This window comes from Ranitomeya imitator, chromosome 4 (genome assembly GCF_032444005.1).
Source record: "Ranitomeya imitator isolate aRanImi1 chromosome 4, aRanImi1.pri, whole genome shotgun sequence".
Lineage (NCBI taxonomy): Eukaryota > Metazoa > Chordata > Amphibia > Anura > Dendrobatidae > Ranitomeya > Ranitomeya imitator.
In genome coordinates, this window is record NC_091285.1 from 639945401 (window position 1) to 639963977 (window position 18577).

The following is an 18577-nucleotide window of genomic DNA, read 5'->3' on the forward strand; positions in this document are numbered from 1 at the left end:
CCAGCTCCTATTCCGACTGTTGAACTGTTTTCGGGCTGAGAAAGTCTACCACTGAATTTTGAGAACCCTTCAGATGTGTCACTGTCACTGATAGCATCATCTCCTCTGCCCATAGGAAGGTCTTCTGTGATAAAGCGTGCAGATGGCGAGGTCTTGGTCCCCTTTGATGTCTGAGGAAGGCTACTGTCGTGATATTGTCTGACAGGATCCTGATGTGCTTGTTCTTTAGACTTCAGACTGTTTTTCCTTTAACTGTATATGCCGGATTTTGATGGGAACGAGACCTCCGAAAGGACGATACTATTTTAGGTATTTTCTTCTGGAAAACCCTTCTCTTCATCTGAGGCTCTTTCTAGAATGTTATCTAGTATTGGACCAAATACTGGGAGGTCGGAAAAGGGAATGAAGGACAATTTGCTCTTTAAGTAACTATCTCCTGACCAAGTTTTTAGCCAGACTGCTTGCCTCAGTGTTGGAGAGTGCCCCATTCCTTGCGGGAAATCTAATTAACTCGGCTGATGCATCTGCCATAAATCTTGTTGCCATTTTTAGTAATGGAACAGATTCAAAGATCTCATCCCTGGATATCTTTATCCTTAGCTGAGCCTCTAACTCCTCTATCCGTATATTCATGGATCTTGCTACAGAGATGACGGCTATGTTAGCCTTAATTATTGCTGCAGATGCTTCCCATGTTTTTTTGAGAAGACCATCTGCCTTTCTGCCCATAGGGTCCTTCACACATGATGAGTCCTCAAATGGGATAGCTGTTTTCTACGCTACCCTGCCTATCGGAATGTCGACTTTAGGAACTTCTTCCCACAATTTTATTTCCTCAGGCTCAAAAGGTAGACGTGATTTGAAACTTCTTGGAATAATTAGTCTCTTTTCCACATCTTCCCACTCCTCTAGGATCATAGCCTTTACATGTATGTTAACAGGGAATACTCCGTTCATACAACTTCTTAATCCTTTCGAACATTTCATCCATTATTGAGGAGGGCTGGAGAGTATCCTCAACCTTCATATGTCATGTCTCACGGCCGATAAGAGTGTGTCAGTATCTTCCCAAGAGAAAAGTTATTTCTTTCTCTCCTCTGGGGGGACAGATACATTCTTCCCTTTCCTCCTATTCAGGGTCAGTGCAACCTGACAATTCTTCCTCTCCTGAACTGGATTGTATATCCCACCTCGTGGGCAGGGTCCTCTCTCCTCCCGTACTTGTGTGTGCCTTCTTTTACTCATGTTTATTGTACTTGTCTATATTTGCCCCATTCACATGTAAAGCGCCACGGAATAAATGGCGCTATAAAAAATGAATAATAATGACAACCTCCTCTCTTATTACGGTCCTCATGTCTGTCATAAAGGAGGGATGTTCCTCTTTAACCACCTTTGCAATAAACTCTGGGCATAAATGTTTCCCATGTGTCAGACAGCTTAGTATTACATATGGCACATATTTCCCCTTTCCTCTTAGGTGCAGGTGCCAGATTTTTCAGGAATCTTTTATGGCTTACACCAGCGTATTCTTCATCAGGGCTGCCAGTTATGTTTCACTGCAGTGACTACGTGTTTAAGATCTACCAGCCATATTTTACACCCACAGGCTACATTGTACAATTCCTTTTTTTATTATAGTAACGGGGCATCAGCCTTTATAACTTATTTACAGCTTTTTATCTTACAAACGAGACTAAATGAGGCAACGATTCAACGGGTTCTTAGTAGTGATAAGTGAACGTGCTGGGATAAGGTGTTATGTGAGCATGCTTGTGTGCTAACCTAGGGTCTTCGGCGTGCTCAAAAAATATGTTTGAGTCCCCGCGGCTGTTCGATTGATGATACACATGCAGGGATTGTCTGTTTGTTAGGCAATCCCTGCACGTGTTGCGGCTATAGAACGGCTGTGAGGAATGCAGCTGCGGGGACTCAAACATAATATTCGAGCACGTTGAAGTCACTCGGTTAGCACCCGAGCATGCTCAGATAACACCTTATCCCAGGACGTTTGCTCATCAGTAGTTCTTAGTCATTTCAGAGGTAACCGATCGTCACTGTATAGTCATAAAATGAAATAATGACGCCAAATGGTGCGTCTGCGGTGATGTGACCCCCACACGCCTCGTGAGCGGGATCCGAGTACAAGTCTATGGCTGCAGTGCAATAAAACCCTTCTGATAGGAAGAGACGGTCAGTAGATGGTGCACCAGTTGCTGTTGTCACTTGGCATTAACCCTCCGGTGATGAGCAGGATAAGATCTACGAACCACCAGATGCCCAGTCCTCCCAGGGTGAGGAGTTTACCTACAGCAGTGCCGGTATGTCCTAGGCAGAAGCGATCAACGCCAAAACATCCAAGGAAGAACGAGTAGAGTAAGGTGGTAATGAAATAATGACCGGTGTATCTGTTAGAAGACAGGAAAAAAGGCATTCATAAAAAGTTTCCTAGAATGATGCTTCAACAAAAAGCATTGGTAAGTTAAAGTGGTACGTCACTCTGGATAATCCCTTTTTTGTCTTCAGATAATAAGATTACAGGTTTTCCCACTGATTAGTTGTATCTGCAGCGGGACTGGCAGCGCATGGTTACGTTTTCTGCAGCCCTCCCGCACGTACGATTATGTAGCGCAGGAGATGAGATGATCACAGCTTTACGTTCCCTAAGGGGACTATTGAAGTCAGTAAAAAGAGTGAAAAACTTTTTTAAACATATGAAAAAACAAAAAACCCACAAGCGTTGAAATCACTCCCATTTCAAACAAAAAACAAACAAACACATATTTGGTATTGCTGCATTCAGAAATGTCCGATCTATCAAAATATAAAACCAATTAAACCGATTGGTAAACGGCGTAGCAAGAAAAAAAAAAATTATGAAAAATGGCAGAATTACACTTGTTTGTCAACAGCAACATTCCAATAAGAGGTGTTCAACACAATGTATCTACCCCAAAAGGGTATCAATAAAAATGTCTGCTCAAAGTGCAAAGAATAAGCCCTCACCCGGCCATGTTAAGATGCCATGGGTCTCAAAGAAAGTCGACATTTTTTTTTTCTTAAAAAAACTATTGTGGAATAAAACTTATTTTTTTTCATTACAATTTCACTGCACTTGGGAATTGTTTTTCCTGTTTTCCAGTACAGTATACGGTAAAATCAATGGTGTCGTTCAAAAGTACAACTCGTCCCGCAAAAAATAAGCTCTCATTGGGCCATATTGAAGGAAAAAATTTTTTTTCCCCCCCAAAAAAAGGCATGCCTCTTGGAAGGGGAGCGAAAAAAAACAAAAAACAAACTGAACATTGCAAGGTCATGAAGGGGTTAAAGGCTTGAGGAATAGATGATTTTCAGCTTTGGTGCTTTCCTCTTCTTCTAAGATTCTAAGAGCTATATTTTTTTTTATTTTTCTGCTTACTGGCCACCAGAACAGGCATTTATTAGTGATGAGCGATGGTGCTGGGATAAGGTGTTATCTAAGCATGCTCGTGTTCTAACAGAGTGTCTTTGGCGTGCTTGAATAATATGCTCGTGTCCCCGCGGCTGCATGTCTCGAGGATGTTTGACAGCCACAACACATGCAGAGATCGCCTAACAAACAGACGATCCTTGCATGTTGAACAGCTGAGAGACAAGCAGCCACGGGGACTCGAACATATTTTTCGAACACACTGAAGACACTCGATTAGCACACGATTATGATAACACCTTATCCAAGCACGTTTGCTCATCACTAGTGTTTTTCTATCAATATATAATGTAATACTGCCCCCTACTGATAAAAGAGACCGTAAAAAAGTAGACTTTCGGCAGGACAGCGCACCGTGCTACTAGGGTCATATAGTCAAGGATTGGTTCCAGGAGCGTAGACCGCACTACACACGGCAGGACTCAGCTGCTAAAACCATCGGTGTCAGTCACAACTACAACTTGTCCCGCAATGTAAACCAGCTCTCATATAGCGATGGCTATTGGATAAAGGGGAGGAAAAAACAATTAAACTGCAAAAATGAAAATCATAACAGGGTTAAATCTAAAGGTACAACTCTGGGATCGGGGTAGAATAATAATAATCTTTATATAGTACCAACATATTCCGCAGCGCTTTACAGTTTCAAACACGACAGTAATAAGTAACAACGTTAGCGATACGATAATTAAAGCGAAATAAGAAGACCCTGCTCGTGAGAGCTTACAATCTACAATGAGGTGGGGGAGAGGTAGAGCAAGCTTTCTCCATCTAGGAGAGAAGGCGTCCGGCCCGTATGGGCCAAGGTTCCTGCACAATGATGAATTTCGGAGCTGTGACTGCTCCTCGATGGGGGTCTCCAGTATAGCGGCCGCTCCGCTGCTGGTAACATAACGGCTTCACAAATCAAATTCGCTAAGTCTAGTCGGAATGTGACTGTGAAGATGAAAATCGCAAACTAGCGGCAACGTGACCTCCCGCTCTCACCGGCAATACCGCTCAATCTTTTTACCAGGAATCTGCAGTCACAGATCAGAAAACCGGAGAAGAACCCCTTTAATTCATATACTCCCAGGAGGAATAACCAGAAATACGAGGTCACATACTTGATGCAGGGCTTGTTCCCCCGTTGGAACGTACGAGGTCCGGCGCACTCGATACCATTCAACGCTTGGCACAATACCTTTGTGTGCTCGACGTCAGCGTACGCCTGCCCCCCGAACTGCGAAAAAGAGAAAGGCAGAATTATTAATACCATGTATACAACTGTATCATCAGATAATGTGATGGGCATGTATACAGTATACAGCCCGTCCATCCAATGCCGGTAACCACCGGTAAGGCTGGATACAAGGAGGCGGACAATTTTCATTTTTTCCTCCTCTTCTTCCAAGAGACATAATCTTACCATCGACGTCACTGAGTGCGGGTTTTATTTTTCTTGTGGAACGAGATGTTGCTTTGAATGACGCCACTTATTTTACTGGCAAACAGGAGAAAACGCCAAGTGCGGTGACAAGATGAAAAATACCTTCATTCCGATATTGGGTTTTTCTTTTTATTTTGTTTTTGGGGCATTCGTGGAGCAGTAAAAATTTACCTTCTAACATGATTCTCCAGGTCAATAAAACCAAACCTGTATAGTTTATTTTTTTTTTTATTTAGAGCATAGAAAATTGTAAATCCGTAAATAATAATAATAAAAAAAAAAAAAAAATTAAAAAGTGGTTTGTGTTATTTTCTGACATCAGTAACTTGTCAAATTGTATTCATTTTTTTTATTCTCTTTGGATACTTGAAACTCTGGCTTGATTGATCACTTCTTCTATATCCTGTCCTACTTATAGATTGCATTATATAGTCTGCTATGAAGCCCCGGGCTGAGCTTCTCATACATGGGCCGGTATGGCGGCCATGAAGTCCCTTCAGCAGGACCCTAACTGCCCTGACACCCTGCGATCTGGACCTCATTATCAGCAGCATTTAAATGGTTAAACAGCAGTGATCAGAGCAAGCTCTGGTTGCTGCTTTTACAGGCAGATGCCGGCTGTGTAACACAAGGCGGGGTACAGTGCAGGCTCAGATCCCGAGCTATACCATACATGGAGACCTGGCGGAGGATGCACCAGTATGTCCACCGTCCAGGAGGGGTTGTGATCATAGATGGATGATACATTGTATCACTGGCAGTACCTTGGTGCAGCCGTAGCCGAGGTCCTGCTGGACAGACACATTTCCCGTGTGGTCTACTGGATCGTCACAGTCTATAAACTCTTCAGGCCTGTGAAGCAGAAATTAAAATATAAGATTATGTAGAAAAAAATTAGTGTTAGTAGAATCTGGGGGAGCCGCAAGTCTGGAAACATCGACTACGAGCGGTGGCAACCAGCAAAGGTCAAATCTATAATAATGTCCGGTAATTGTAGTGCAACCATGGATGTGTGAGCCTGGCCAGATGTCACTACTGACCCAGGAGTCATCTCCGCAGTCCGTCCCCACCACCACTTCTACCTTTCACCGCAGTATTCACTGCAGTCCATCAACCCAACAACCAAAGATGTGACTACTGAGGTGGTGGGCAGGTGGACTGCAGTAACAACAGTCCTTCCCCACCAACACTTGCACAGTAGTTACTGCATCGCCCCTCCACTTCTTCCTCAGCAATCACTGCATCCCCCCCCTCCACTTCTTCCTCTGTAATCACTGCATTCCCCCTCCACTTCTTCCTCAGCAATCACTGCATTCCCCCTCCACTTCTTCCTCAGTACTAACTGCATTCCCTCTCCACTTCCTCAGTAATCACTGCAGTCCCCCACCTCTTCCTCAGTAGTCAGTGCAGTTCCCACTTCTTCCTCAGAAGTCAGTGCAGTCCCCACTTCTTCCTCAGTAATCACTGCATCCCCCTTCACTTCTTCCTCAGCAATCACTGCATCCCCCCTCGACTTCTTCCTCTGTAATCACTGCATTTCCCCTCCACTTCATCCTCTGTAATCACTGCATTCCCCCTCCACTTCTTCCTCTGTAATCGCTGCATTCACCCCTCCACTTCTTCCTCTGTAATCGCTGCATTCACCCCTCCACTTCTTCCTCAGCAATAACTGCATTTCCCCTCCACTTCTTCCTCTGTAATCACTGCATTCCCCCTCCACTTCTTCCTCTGTAATCGCTGCATTCACCCCTCCACTTCTTCCTCAGCAATCACTGCATCCCCCTCCACTTCTTCCTCAGCAATAACTGCATTTCCCCTCCACTTCTTCCTCTGTAATCACTGCACCTCCACTTCTTCCTCTGTAATCACTGCATTTCCGCTCCACTTCTTCCTCAGCAATCACTGCATCCCCCCCTCCACTTTTTCCTCAGCAATCACTGCATTCCCCCTCCGCTTCTTCCTCAGCAATCACTGCATTCCCCCTCCACTTCTTCCTCAGCAATCACTGCATTCCCCCTCCACTTCTTCCTCAGCAATCACTGCATTCCCCCTCCACTTCTTCCTCAGCAATCACTGCATCTCCCTCCACTTCTTCCTCAGCAATAACTGCATTTCCCCTCCACTTCTTCCTCAGCAATCACTGCATTCCCCCTCCACTTCTTTCTCAGCAATCACTGCATTCCCCCTCCACTTCTTCCTCAGCAATTACTGCATCCCCCTCTACTTCTTCCTCAGCAATAACTGCATCCCCCCTCGACTTCTTCCTCAGTAATCACTGCATTTCCCCTCCACTTCTTCCTCTGTAATCACTGCATTCCCCCTCCACTTCTTCCTCAGCAATCACTGCATCCCCCCTCCACTTCTTCCTCAGCAATTACTGCATCCCCCTCTACTTCTTCCTCAGCAATCACTGCATGCCCCCTCGACTTCTTCCTCAGCAATCACTGCATTTCCCCTCCACTTCTTCCTCTGTAATCACTGCATCCCCCCTCCACTTCTTCCTCAGCAATAACTGCATTTCCCCTCCACTTCTTCCTCTGTAATCACTGCATTCCCCCTCCAGTTCTTCCTCAGTACTAACTGCATTCCCCCTCCACTTCTTCCTCAGTAATCACTGCAGTCCCCACCTCTTCCTCAGTAGTCAGTGCAGCCCCCACCTCTTCCTCAGTAGTCAGTGCAGCCCCCACCTCTTCCTCAGTAGTCAGTGCGGCCCCCACCTCTTCCTCAGTAGTCAGTGCGGCCCCCACCTCTTCCTCAGTAGTCAGTGCGGCCCCCACCTCTTCCTCAGTAGTCAGTGCGGCCCCCACCTCTTCCTCAGTAGTCAGTGCGGCCCCCACCTCTTCCTCAGTAGTCAGTGCGGCCCCCACCTCTTCCTCAGTATTCAGTGCGGCCCCCACCTCTTCCTCAGTATTCAGTGCGGCCCCCACCTCTTCCTCAGTAGTCAGTGCAGCCCCCACCTCTTCCTCAGTAGTCAGTGCGGCCCCCACCTCTTCCTCAGTAGTCAGTGCGGCCCCCACCTCTTCCTCAGTAGTCAGTGCGGCCCCCACCTCTTCCTCAGTAGTCAGTGCGGCCCCCACCTCTTCCTCAGTAGTCAGTGCGGCCCCCACCTCTTCCTCAGTAGTCAGTGCGGCCCCCACCTCTTCCTCAGTAGTCAGTGCGGCCCCCACCTCTTCCTCAGTAGTCAGTGCGGCCCCCACCTCTTCCTCAGTAGTCAGTGCGGCCCCCACCTCTTCCTCAGTAGTCAGTGCGGCCCCCACCTCTTCCTCAGTAGTCAGTGCGGCCCCCACCTCTTCCTCAGTAGTCAGTGCGGCCCCCACCTCTTCCTCAGTAGTCAGTGCGGCCCCCACCTCTTCCTCAGTAGTCAGTGCGGCCCCCACCTCTTCCTCAGTAGTCAGTGCCGCCCCCACCTCTTCCTCAGTAGTCAGTGCAGCCCCCACCTCTTCCTCAGTAGTCAGTGCGGCCCCCACCTCTTCCTCAGTAGTCAGTGCGGCCCCCACCTCTTCCTCAGTAGTCAGTGCGGCCCCCACCTCTTCCTCAGTAGTCAGTGCGGCCCCCACCTCTTCCTCAGTAGTCAGTGCGGCCCCCACCTCTTCCTCAGTATTCAGTGCGGCCCCCACCTCTTCCTCAGTAGTCAGTGCAGCTCCCACCTCTTCCTCAGTAGTAAGTGCAGCCCCCACCTCTTCCTCAGTAGTCAGTGCGGCCCCCACCTCTTCCTCAGTAGTCAGTGCGGCCCCCACCTCTTCCTCAGTAGTCAGTGCGGCCCCCACCTCTTCCTCAGTAGTCAGTGCGGCCCCCACCTCTTCCTCAGTAGTCAGTGCGGCCCCCACCTCTTCCTCAGTAGTCAGTGCGGCCCCCACCTCTTCCTCAGTAGTCAGTGCGGCCCCCACCTCTTCCTCAGTAGTCAGTGCAGCCCCCATCTCTTCCTCAGTAGTCAGTGCAGCCCCCACCTCTTCCTCAGTAGTCAGTGCAGCCCCCACCTCTTCCTCAGTAGTCAGTGCAGCCCCCACCTCTTCCTCAGTAGTCAGTGCGGCCCCCACCTCTTCCTCAGTAGTCAGTGCAGCCCCCACCTCTTCCTCAGTAGTCAGTGCAGCCCCCACCTCTTCCTCAGTAGTCAGTGCAGCCCCCACCTCTTCCTCAGTAGTCAGTGCAGCCCCCACCTCTTCCTCAGTAGTCAGTGCAGCCCCCACCTCTTCCTCAGTAGTCAGTGCGGCCCCCACCTCTTCCTCAGTAGTCAGTGCAGCCCCCATCTCTTCCTCAGTAGTCAGTGCAGCCCCCACCTCTTCCTCAGTAGTCAGTGCAGCCCCCACCTCTTCAGTAATCATCTCTGCTTGTTGTCTATGAATGTTAACATTCCTCCCCTCAGGGAATGGAGCCCGCACATAGGGGACATTTCTGAATGCTGAGTTTACATGTCCTTTGCACACAGGCCAGCCAATTCCCTGTTTACACTGTAGCAAACCCTCAGCTGTGTTTAGTCTGTAGGAGTTTGCGTCTGTTATACTCACAAGTACTCGCACAATACGAGGGGCCCCCGGGGGTCTCTCAGCTCGGGGGCCGGGGTGCTGCTGGGCTCTGTAGAAGTGGCGGGGCTGGTGTTATTCTGTGTGGCGATGAGGGAGAAGGTGAGGAGCAGCCCCTGCCCTCCCAGCAGCAGGTAGCCCACCGGGGGCCGCAGCCACCCCATCTTCCTCCTGCCGCGACCTGCCAGCCTCTAACCAGCTTCTTCCGCCAGCACTCCCGCCGGCCAATCACAGAGCAGACACGTGACGTTCACGGAATGACGTCAATCTTACGTTCAGACGCTTTTTGTCTCCTCAGTAGGCGCCATTTTTGATTAGTTTTCAATATAGTGAACAATACATAACGGTCTACAAGAAAATGGCGACATTAGAGAAAAACATACATGATATGTTCAGACGTTGATGAGAAGTCATAACAAAAAGCCTTACTTAGCGGTAGTATTATCTAGTATAACGCTCAAATATATTACTGTGTGTCATTAATAGTTCTTATAAGTCCTAGACAGGATATTTAGAAAATTATTATTGGTGCCGTAATACAATGTGGATTGTGTTTCACAGGAAGAACACCAGATGGCGCTGTCTAAACGGGCATCCAATGGAGGAGAGTGACAAAACCGGGTCGCGCATGCGCACTTGCTATGTTGAGGTCAGAGAGTGATCAGCTGGGTTGAGTGCAGTGTGTGCACTTCCATGGGAGCAGTGAGGCGGGATCATCATCATCATCATTTTCCTCCTGGGTCCTGCTAGGGAGGGGGCAGAGGGGATCAGCCATCAAGGGTGGAAGCAGAGCCGGGGCTGGGGGTCATTCTGGGGGTGCAGTGCAGTGATTGCCGCTCTGGAGGGAGGGTGCAGCCCTCTGCACAAGTGATCTGGACTCTGCATGTACATGTCATGGCTGCTGCAGTAACTCTGTGCCCTGGGATTGTCCTGCTGCTGCTCTGCTGCTCCCTGGTCACAGGTAAGACCTCTGCTGACTCTTCCACCACTCTCTGCCAGATCTTCTGCGTCCATTCTTCACCATTTGTAACATCTCTGTTTGCTGTCAGTGAGTTGCCTATCTCAGAGGCTGGAGAACAACCTGGTGCCACAAGATCCTTTATTTTTTATTGTTTCTTACACTTTTACCTGCTGTGAAACATTGTATCAGTCTGGAGCCTAAACCTAGACTGGGCGCAAGAGTAACAGACCCTCAGCTGTGGATAGAAACAGAGATCTGATGTTCCAGGTGTCCTGGAACTACAACCCCCAGTATTTAGGTCAGGCTGAGACTTGTAGTTTCACAGCCGCGGAGCCTCGTGTTCATGCTGTCATCACCTTTACTACTAAACAGTAGTTTCGTCAGCGCCGTCACCAAATATCGCGGGGCACTGCTGCATCCCAGCATAATGCGGGCGGACTAGGTGGCACCATTCATGGGACCGGTGTCGCCCCAGCCTTAATGAAATAATCCGTAAATCATAACTGGCCAACGTGACCGTTTACCTTCCTAAATCGACGTTTGCAACGTTTGTCCCATTTTCAGGACTCGCTTTTCATTTCTTTTGGTTGGTAAATGGTTAATTTTGGAAGAGAAGATCACTTTCTCCAGTTTTCCATAAGGGAAGTCAGTCTGATCTCTGAGTGATTGTGTCCTCTGGCGTCATAATGTAGAGCTCGGCTCGGGGTCGGGCGAGTATTCAGCCATGTACGGGCGGATACGGGTTTTATAGCATTACACCTGACGTGGTTCCTGGCATCGTCACCTTTCATTCGGTGTCTGCTCGTCCTCTTCCTCATAAAAATAAAATATCTAAACAAAGCCATTCTGACCCACATGGCACCTACTGGAGATGGCATCCCAGATAGAGAAGGATGATCCGTCACTGCACAGGACACGTCTCCTCCAGAGTCCAGTGGTGGCGGCTTTACCCCACTCCATCCGACGCTCGACATTGTGCTTGGTGATGTACGGCTGCATGCAGCTGCACAACCATGAAGCTCCTGGCGGGGGCGCAGTGTTTGTGCTGATGTTAATACCAGAGGAGATCTGGACTCTGCAGTTATGGAGTCAGCAGAGCGTTGGGGACTTTCTGCCCTCTGCTCCTCAGCCCCCTGCTCTGTAATGTTACGGGTAGGGTTGAGCGAAATGGATCGTTCATTTTCAAAAGTCGCCAACTTTTGGCAAAGTCGGGTTTCATGAAACCCGACCCGATCCCTGTGTGGGGTCGGCCATGCGGTACGCGACTTTCGCGCCAAGGTCGCGTTTCGTATGACGCGCTTGGCGCCATTTTTTTCAGCCAATGAAGGGGCGTGGGCAGAGTGATGACATAGGTCTTAGGGGCGTGGACGCCTATCGCCATGTTGTCGCTTGTGCGCTGTAGCGATTTGCAATGTGTAACACCAGCTTTTCAGTTCAGGGACGGACGGAGGAGAGAGAGAGAGAGGGAGAGAGAAAAAAAAAAAAAAATTCCCATTGGCTTTGCATTGGGTTTCGTGTTTCGGTCGATCCTCGACTTTTCGCCATAATCGGCCGATTTCACTCGACTCGACTTTTGAGATAGTCGGGTTTCGCGAAACCCGGCTCGACCCTAAAAAAGTCAAGGTCGCTCAACCCTAGTTACGGGGTCTCCACTGAGTTGCGGCGGTTCCTTCCACTTCTCTATAATATCACTAAGGTGATGAAAGAGAAAAAAATGTGATGAACGGACTTGTTACCCCCGGTGGCTCCTAGGACTGCACTGGTATCAGTGAGCTCTTTATTGTGTCACATGTTAGTAGAGGCAGACTGCATGGGGGGGGGCAGGAGGATATACATCAGGGGTCGAGGGGTCATATGTTATACACTGTGGGTCGAGGGGCCTGCCGGACATGGTACACCTGGGGGGGAGGGTGTCAAGGGGCCGCAGAATATTGTACCCGTGGGGGTGTCGAGGGGCCTCCAGATATCATACACCTGGGGGAGTGTCGAGGGGCCACCAGATATCTTACATCTGGGGGAGTGTCGAGGGGCCTCCGGATGTTATGCCTCTGGGGGGGGGGGGATGCGGCGGCAATGGGGTCGGATGTTGCACCCCTGGTCGGGCGTCTATGGGGTCAGATATCCTACCCCTGGGGAGGCGGCAATGAGGTCGGATGTCGTACCCCTGGGGGGCGGCAATGGGGTCGGATGTCGTGCATTAGGGGGGTGATGGAGCCGGATGTCATACATCGGTGGGGGGGGGGGGGGGGTGCGAAGATGCTATGCATTGGGGGTGAGGTGCTGGATTTTGTATACCTGGGGTAAGGGGACCGAATGATAAGCCTGGTATTTTCTCCTCGTGGTGCTGGTGTCGCTGACTTTTCGGCCCAGTTACTGAGTATTCTCGTTTCAAGATAAAAGATTGTTCCTTTTGCGATGACTAGAAAAGCAGTTTCCTCTTATTTCCTTTATCGGTTCCTGGTGGTTTTCAAGGTCTCTGATTGCTGCTGTGGTAAAGGAGCCTTTGACTTCTGGAGGCGGGAAAAATCCTCCTCATGTGACAGAAAAATACCGTGACTTCTCATGACAGGAAGATGACGGCCGAGCCGGACCCCTGACATGACACCATATAATGGCGCCTGACGTTGACTCTAATGCGGCCCATCAGGATTCCATCACTGTCTTTTATTTTACTAGGAAAAAAACAAAATACTACAACGTTCAGGGCAGATGTTCCTGCTTTTTGGACAGAAATTGCTCCGGAGCCACCAACACAAATGTGAGAAAAAGGAGCGGAGAGCTCACCGGCTCTGTTGGTAATGAAATCGTCTGGAAAAGGACAAACAGTGGATGCCTTGAAGGGGTATTCTCATCTCTAAGATCCTATCCCAGTGTGTAGTAGGTGTAATAATATCAGGAAATGCCTCCAATTAGAAATGTAGTAAGTTCTTCTGATTCGCTATGTCATTTACCCCATGTTCAGAGCATTGCAGTAGCTTAGGTATCCATGGTTATGACCACTAGCATGTAACTGTCACTATGTGAGTGGTCGTTACCATGGATACCTAAGCTACTGCAATGCCCTGCACATTGGGTAAGCGACACAGCTTATCAGAAGAACTATACTATATTTGGAGGTATTTTCTAATGTTAAAATTGCATTTACTATATATTGGGATAGGATCTTGGACATGGGAATAGCACTTTAAAGGGAACCTGTCACCCCCCCTCAGGCGTTTGTAACTAAAAGCGCCACCTTGTGCAACACAAATGCTGCATTCTGACAAGGTGGCTCTTTTAGTTATGCTCCCTGCACACGCTGAAATAAACATTTAGAAAATGTGCCCCCTCATACCATGAAATTGTCCCGGGGGCAGGGATTTTCCTTCCTAATCAGATGCAGCGCAGCCGTCTCTCCGGGCGCCACCTTCTCTTGCTGTATTATCGTCCCCGGCGCCTGCGCTGTAAGTACGAAAGGCAGCGCAACTGTGCACCTCCGAAAAAAAAACTTAATGCGCAGGTGCCGGGGACGATAATGCTGCAAGAGGAGGTGGCGCGCACAGGCCCGGAGCGACTGCTGTGCTGCGTCTGATGGGGAGGGAAAGACCCGTCCCGGGACGCTTTCACGGTATGAGGGGGCACATTTTATAAACATTTTTTTCATTGTTTCTCATGTTTCCATGTGCAAATGAGAATAAAGATGATCCTTCTGCAATGTGACAGCCCTTGAGATATTTGTAGACCGCTATTAAGTCTCCTCTTATCCTTTTTTGCAACCTAAACATTCCCAAATCCTTTAACCATTCCTCGTAGGTCCCACCGATTGCCAGAATAGGAAATAGTGTTCCTGTTGTCCTCTAGGACATCTGGTTTTGGAAACAATCTGAGCTTTCCTCACCTTCCCCGGTTCCTGCTTTAAGTCTCCATCACTGTTCCTGTTGTTGGTTATTGTCTGCAGCACCCATCCAGCATGAATGACAGCTGCAGCTTGTCCTGAGCAGTGCAAGATTTCAGCAGGGAGGAGGGACACTGAGGAGCTGTCAGTCAGGCCAGATGGGATGAGATTGAGTTAATCTTTCGTAAAATATTATACAACCATTCTTATCTGGATTTTCAAAGTAGGTACCTTGGCCTCATCAAATCTAGAAGATCTTTGGAGTAATGTACTGTGAAATCTGCTTTCGCTCAGTCGGACCTGGCCCGTGGATGTATGACATGGTCAGCCATTCCTTTCAATGGCCAGTATGTTTTATTAGCCTCCTGTTCTGTAGCTGGACCTGCGGTGATCAGCTACCTGTAAAGCCAACCACACACACAGTAGATTGCTGTCTCTCGTGACTTCTCCATGGTCTGGAACGTTCTACTAAGTTCTCTATGGGAGAGTAGCTGCCAGAATTGACACCTCCGCGGAACAAAAAGATGAGGTGATTGAGCCCTCACCACCCGATCCTTATGTCCTCCCTCATAATCTGTTGGGGCACAGTCAGCAGGCTCCCGTAGACTAGATGGTCAGACCGAGATCAGCGGGTTTGGTTGACTTATATCTAATGATTATGGAGACCCTTAGACCCGCTTTTATTAAAGAGGGTTTGCAGGTGAGACTCTTTAGGGAATGTTCCCAGTGGATATGTTTCCAGTAGACGAATCTGCTGCAGAATTTCCGGTTGTGAAATGTTGCAGGCTCGTCACACAATCCAACCTTGGCGTTTACAAAAGGTGAAAATGACCGGATGTGGCACAGATTTCAAGTCCGTGGCGCCGGTCAATTTATACCACAGATTTTTCTCCAGGGATTCCGTGAAATCTCAGCCGCAAATCTGCTTCTATGATACGCAGCAACTTTTTGTCTGGTAGGTCTATATACACATATGTACCCTGAATATTAGATAACCAGCAACATAATGGCTGAATGTCTGCAGTAAAGACATAAAACACACGGCGCCTCAGCATGAACTAATTATGTTAGTGATCGTGCCCCTGTCCAGGCTGGAACAGTGATAATCCGCAGATGGATCTTCTGCTTCGGTGCTGAGAAAACACAGTAGGAGCCATTGAGGCAACCAGAACATGGCACACTAATGTGCATCAGAAAACAAATGGAAAAGCAAACATCACCTCAAGAAAACCTGAAATGTGACCCGGCGCGCTGGGCCGCCCGCCTACTCAGTCTCACAGGTTCCTGGATTTCTGTACGTGTAGCTGTGGGCCACCAGTGCTTGTTAGAACAACAGGTCCAACCTTTCATTGCCCCTTCATCAGCTCTTTCCAGGCATCACCTGACTTGGGTAGATAGTTGTGTTTTTTTTTTTTTTTTTGTATGTTTAAACTTAGTATTTTTATGTACAAAGGTATTTATCTGACACCAAAACACACACACACAGACTGAGTTCTCCTTCGATCGACCACACGTAGAGAGGGCTCTTGAGTCATGGCTCGCCTGCCCACGCGCAGGGAGAGGGTCTGCAGACTTTGGCTTGCCTGCTCACGCGCAGGGAGAGAGGCCGCGGGCTTCAGCTGTCCATGCGCAGGGAGAGAGGTTGGCTTGCCTCGGCTGCCCACACGCAGGGAGAGAGGCTGGCTCGCCTCGGCTGCCCACGCGCAGGGAGAGAGGCTGGCTCGCCTCGGCTGGCCGTGTGCAGGGAGAGAGGCTGGCTCGCCTCTGCTGCCTACGCGCAGGGAGAGAGGCCACGCTCGCCCCAGCTCAGCTCCCCACGCGCAGGAAGAGAGGCCACACTCGTCTCGGCTCAGCTGTGCACGCGAGCAGGGAGAGAGGCCGACTCGCTTCAGCTGCCCACGCACAGGGAGAGAGGCCACGCTCGCCTCGTCTCAGCTGCCCACATGCAAGGAAAGAGGCCGGCTTCCCACGCGTAGGTCAAAATGCCGTGCTCGCCCCGGCTGCCCACGCGCAGGACGAGAGGCCGCTCTCGCCTCGCCTGCCCACGCGTAGGTAGAACCCACGAGCCCTGCTTCCACACAGTGACCACTTAACTGATGATGATTTTTCCAGGATCGTTACGTACTTGACTGACACATACTGGATATACAGCAGGCCAGGAAGAACATTCTCTTATAACCCCCCTCTTTCCCCTCTTATTGCTTATCTTCCTTTATAGCGGACAAATTCTGGAAATGAATGAGAATCAACCATTGAAGATTGACCCAATTTTCTTAATAGAGCACTGTCAAACATGAGCACTGATGCACTGTGAAAAGTCATGTATGTTGGTCCGAGAAATATATTGGCCATTGTTTTACTAGTAAAGGTTATAAAATATATATATATATATAGTGTGTGTGTTCTTCCTGGCCTGCTGTATATGTGTTTTGCCTGACTGGTCAGGTATTTTTGGATTAGGTGAGAACTGATCCATTTTGCTGGTGATCACTGATACATACTGACCTATGACCTATATGGCCGCCTATACAGTTGATTTCCTTGACCACAACGGAAACTCTCCCTCATTATGCAGTGGATCATCCCCTCTTCCTAAATATCTTGGCCTATAAGCCACACAAGGGCCTAGGTGACAATTCCTGGGATGTATACTCTTAACTTTAAAGCATTTCTGGAGTATGGAGCTGATGGACGCCTTTATTACTATTACTAGTTATACATTTTTAATCATTTACTAAAAATAATTTGAACCTTTGCTTGCTGGGAATGACTTGCACATTTTTTTTTTTTTTCGTGGTTGAGAGGAGAGATGTTTCCAGTCATTTTATTTTCAGCTCTAAAACCAGAAATCTAAATGTGCAGAATACCATCCTGTCACAGTGCAGGGCCCTGGCACCTTTTTCCTCGCCCTTATGATGCAGGATCATTCAGTCCGGCGATCCATTAGAATAGACTCATGCACTCAATACACTCTCTCGGAGACATTTTTAAACATATTTTTATTAAAAAAATCTAGAAAAAATATGCAATGCCAACTAAACTTTTCTTCATTGCCCATCCAATCCTGTACCTTAAAATAATACCTCCACGCAGAATCCAAATAATACTACCATACAGCTGTCGCTTAACACCGCCATACAGTGCGGAAGTAATGCTGCAATGTAACGCATAGAGTCTCCCCTAGTTCAGGGCAGTAAATGTTTTCATGCTCCGCTTCTTGGAGGTTTAAGGGTAAGTTCACACCGCGTCTTTTTCGTGACGTCAAAAGCTGCCTTTTTTGCAAGCAGAAGAGACTTCGGGATATGCAACTTATTTTGGCCTTTTCCGGAGCACCGTTTTGTCTTTTTTTTTCTCAAGCTTTTTTTTTTGGGATCTTTTTAGCGTTGTTTCTTTGAATAATGAAGACAAGGTTGACTTAAAGACACCCAAAGGTCCCCATTAACTTCTTCTATTGCAAACTGTTGAGCATCTTGTAAGTGGGAAACACCTGAAGAAGGGTCAGACAGCTTCTTTTGACCACTTGGCATTTTTGGAAAACTGCAGGGGTTAAAAGCCTGAACATAGGAACAGCAAGTCATTTTTACATAGTGTTTTTTTTAGTGTTTTCTGAGCACTTTTTCCAGAGCTGTGTGATAAAAAACGTTGTGTGAACATACCCTTACCCTTACGAGCCCCTAAGGAACCTGTAGCCCTGGGCAGTTGCCCACAGTGCCAAGCCGAAGTTATTTTTCTGGATATACCGTAAGTCCATTTTTCCAGATTTTCTAGCCTGCTCTTATGATCCTGGTATTGAATAATGGCTTTGTCATACTTGTCCTAAGAGGATTAGATGGATTTTAGCCGAGCGCAGCTCCTGTTTACAGAACCGGCCATTACATTATCTGCAGGGACGGAGCTGATTCATCCTACAGTACAGGAAGTCACGAGACCCCGGACCCTCACTACCATGTCATCAGTACATCGGCATAGACACATGCACTGACGGCCAAGGGGGGGTATGATTGTGCTTCCCTGTACAGGTCACACTGGTAATTTTCTAAAATGAATAAAATTAAAAAATATATATATTTTATATCAGATTTGTTCTGCAAACTTCTGGATTCTGTATTATGACCATACACGTTAGGGTCTGTATACACATTGCCCTGTCATGTACAAATATAGGAGCCACCGGTGTAACAGGTCAGTCCATGACAGTTCTTCCCTCCTAAATATTCCCCCATCACCTGTGAGTGATATTATTGAGGGGGGTTACCGAATGCTGAGGAGCAGAGGGCAAAAAAAAAAATCACAAACGTTCTGCTGTCTATATTACTGGAGTTAC

General features: G+C 48.1%; 2 protein-coding genes across 3 annotated transcripts in view; one reads left to right on the forward strand and one right to left on the reverse strand.

Moving 5' to 3' along the window:
* Positions 1-1611: 1611 nt before the first annotated feature.
* TM2D2 (TM2 domain containing 2) lies at positions 1612-9626 on the reverse strand. Its single transcript, XM_069766868.1, has 4 exons — positions 9404-9626; positions 5663-5750; positions 4576-4691; positions 1612-2408 (listed from the first exon to the last, which is right to left on the reverse strand). Exons 1-4 carry the CDS (start codon positions 9580-9582, stop codon positions 2195-2197), a joined length of 597 nt encoding a protein of 198 aa, XP_069622969.1. The 5' UTR covers positions 9583-9626; the 3' UTR covers positions 1612-2194.
* Positions 9627-10059: 433 nt separating this feature from the next.
* ADAM9 (ADAM metallopeptidase domain 9) overlaps positions 10060-18577 on the forward strand; it is a 100202-nt gene continuing 91684 nt past the window's right edge. For both annotated transcript variants that reach the window (XM_069766869.1, XM_069766870.1), the window contains exon 1: positions 10060-10379. In XM_069766869.1, coding sequence (XP_069622970.1) covers positions 10313-10379 — 67 coding nt within the window. In that variant the 5' untranslated portion in view covers positions 10060-10312. The remainder of the gene's footprint in view (positions 10380-18577) is intronic.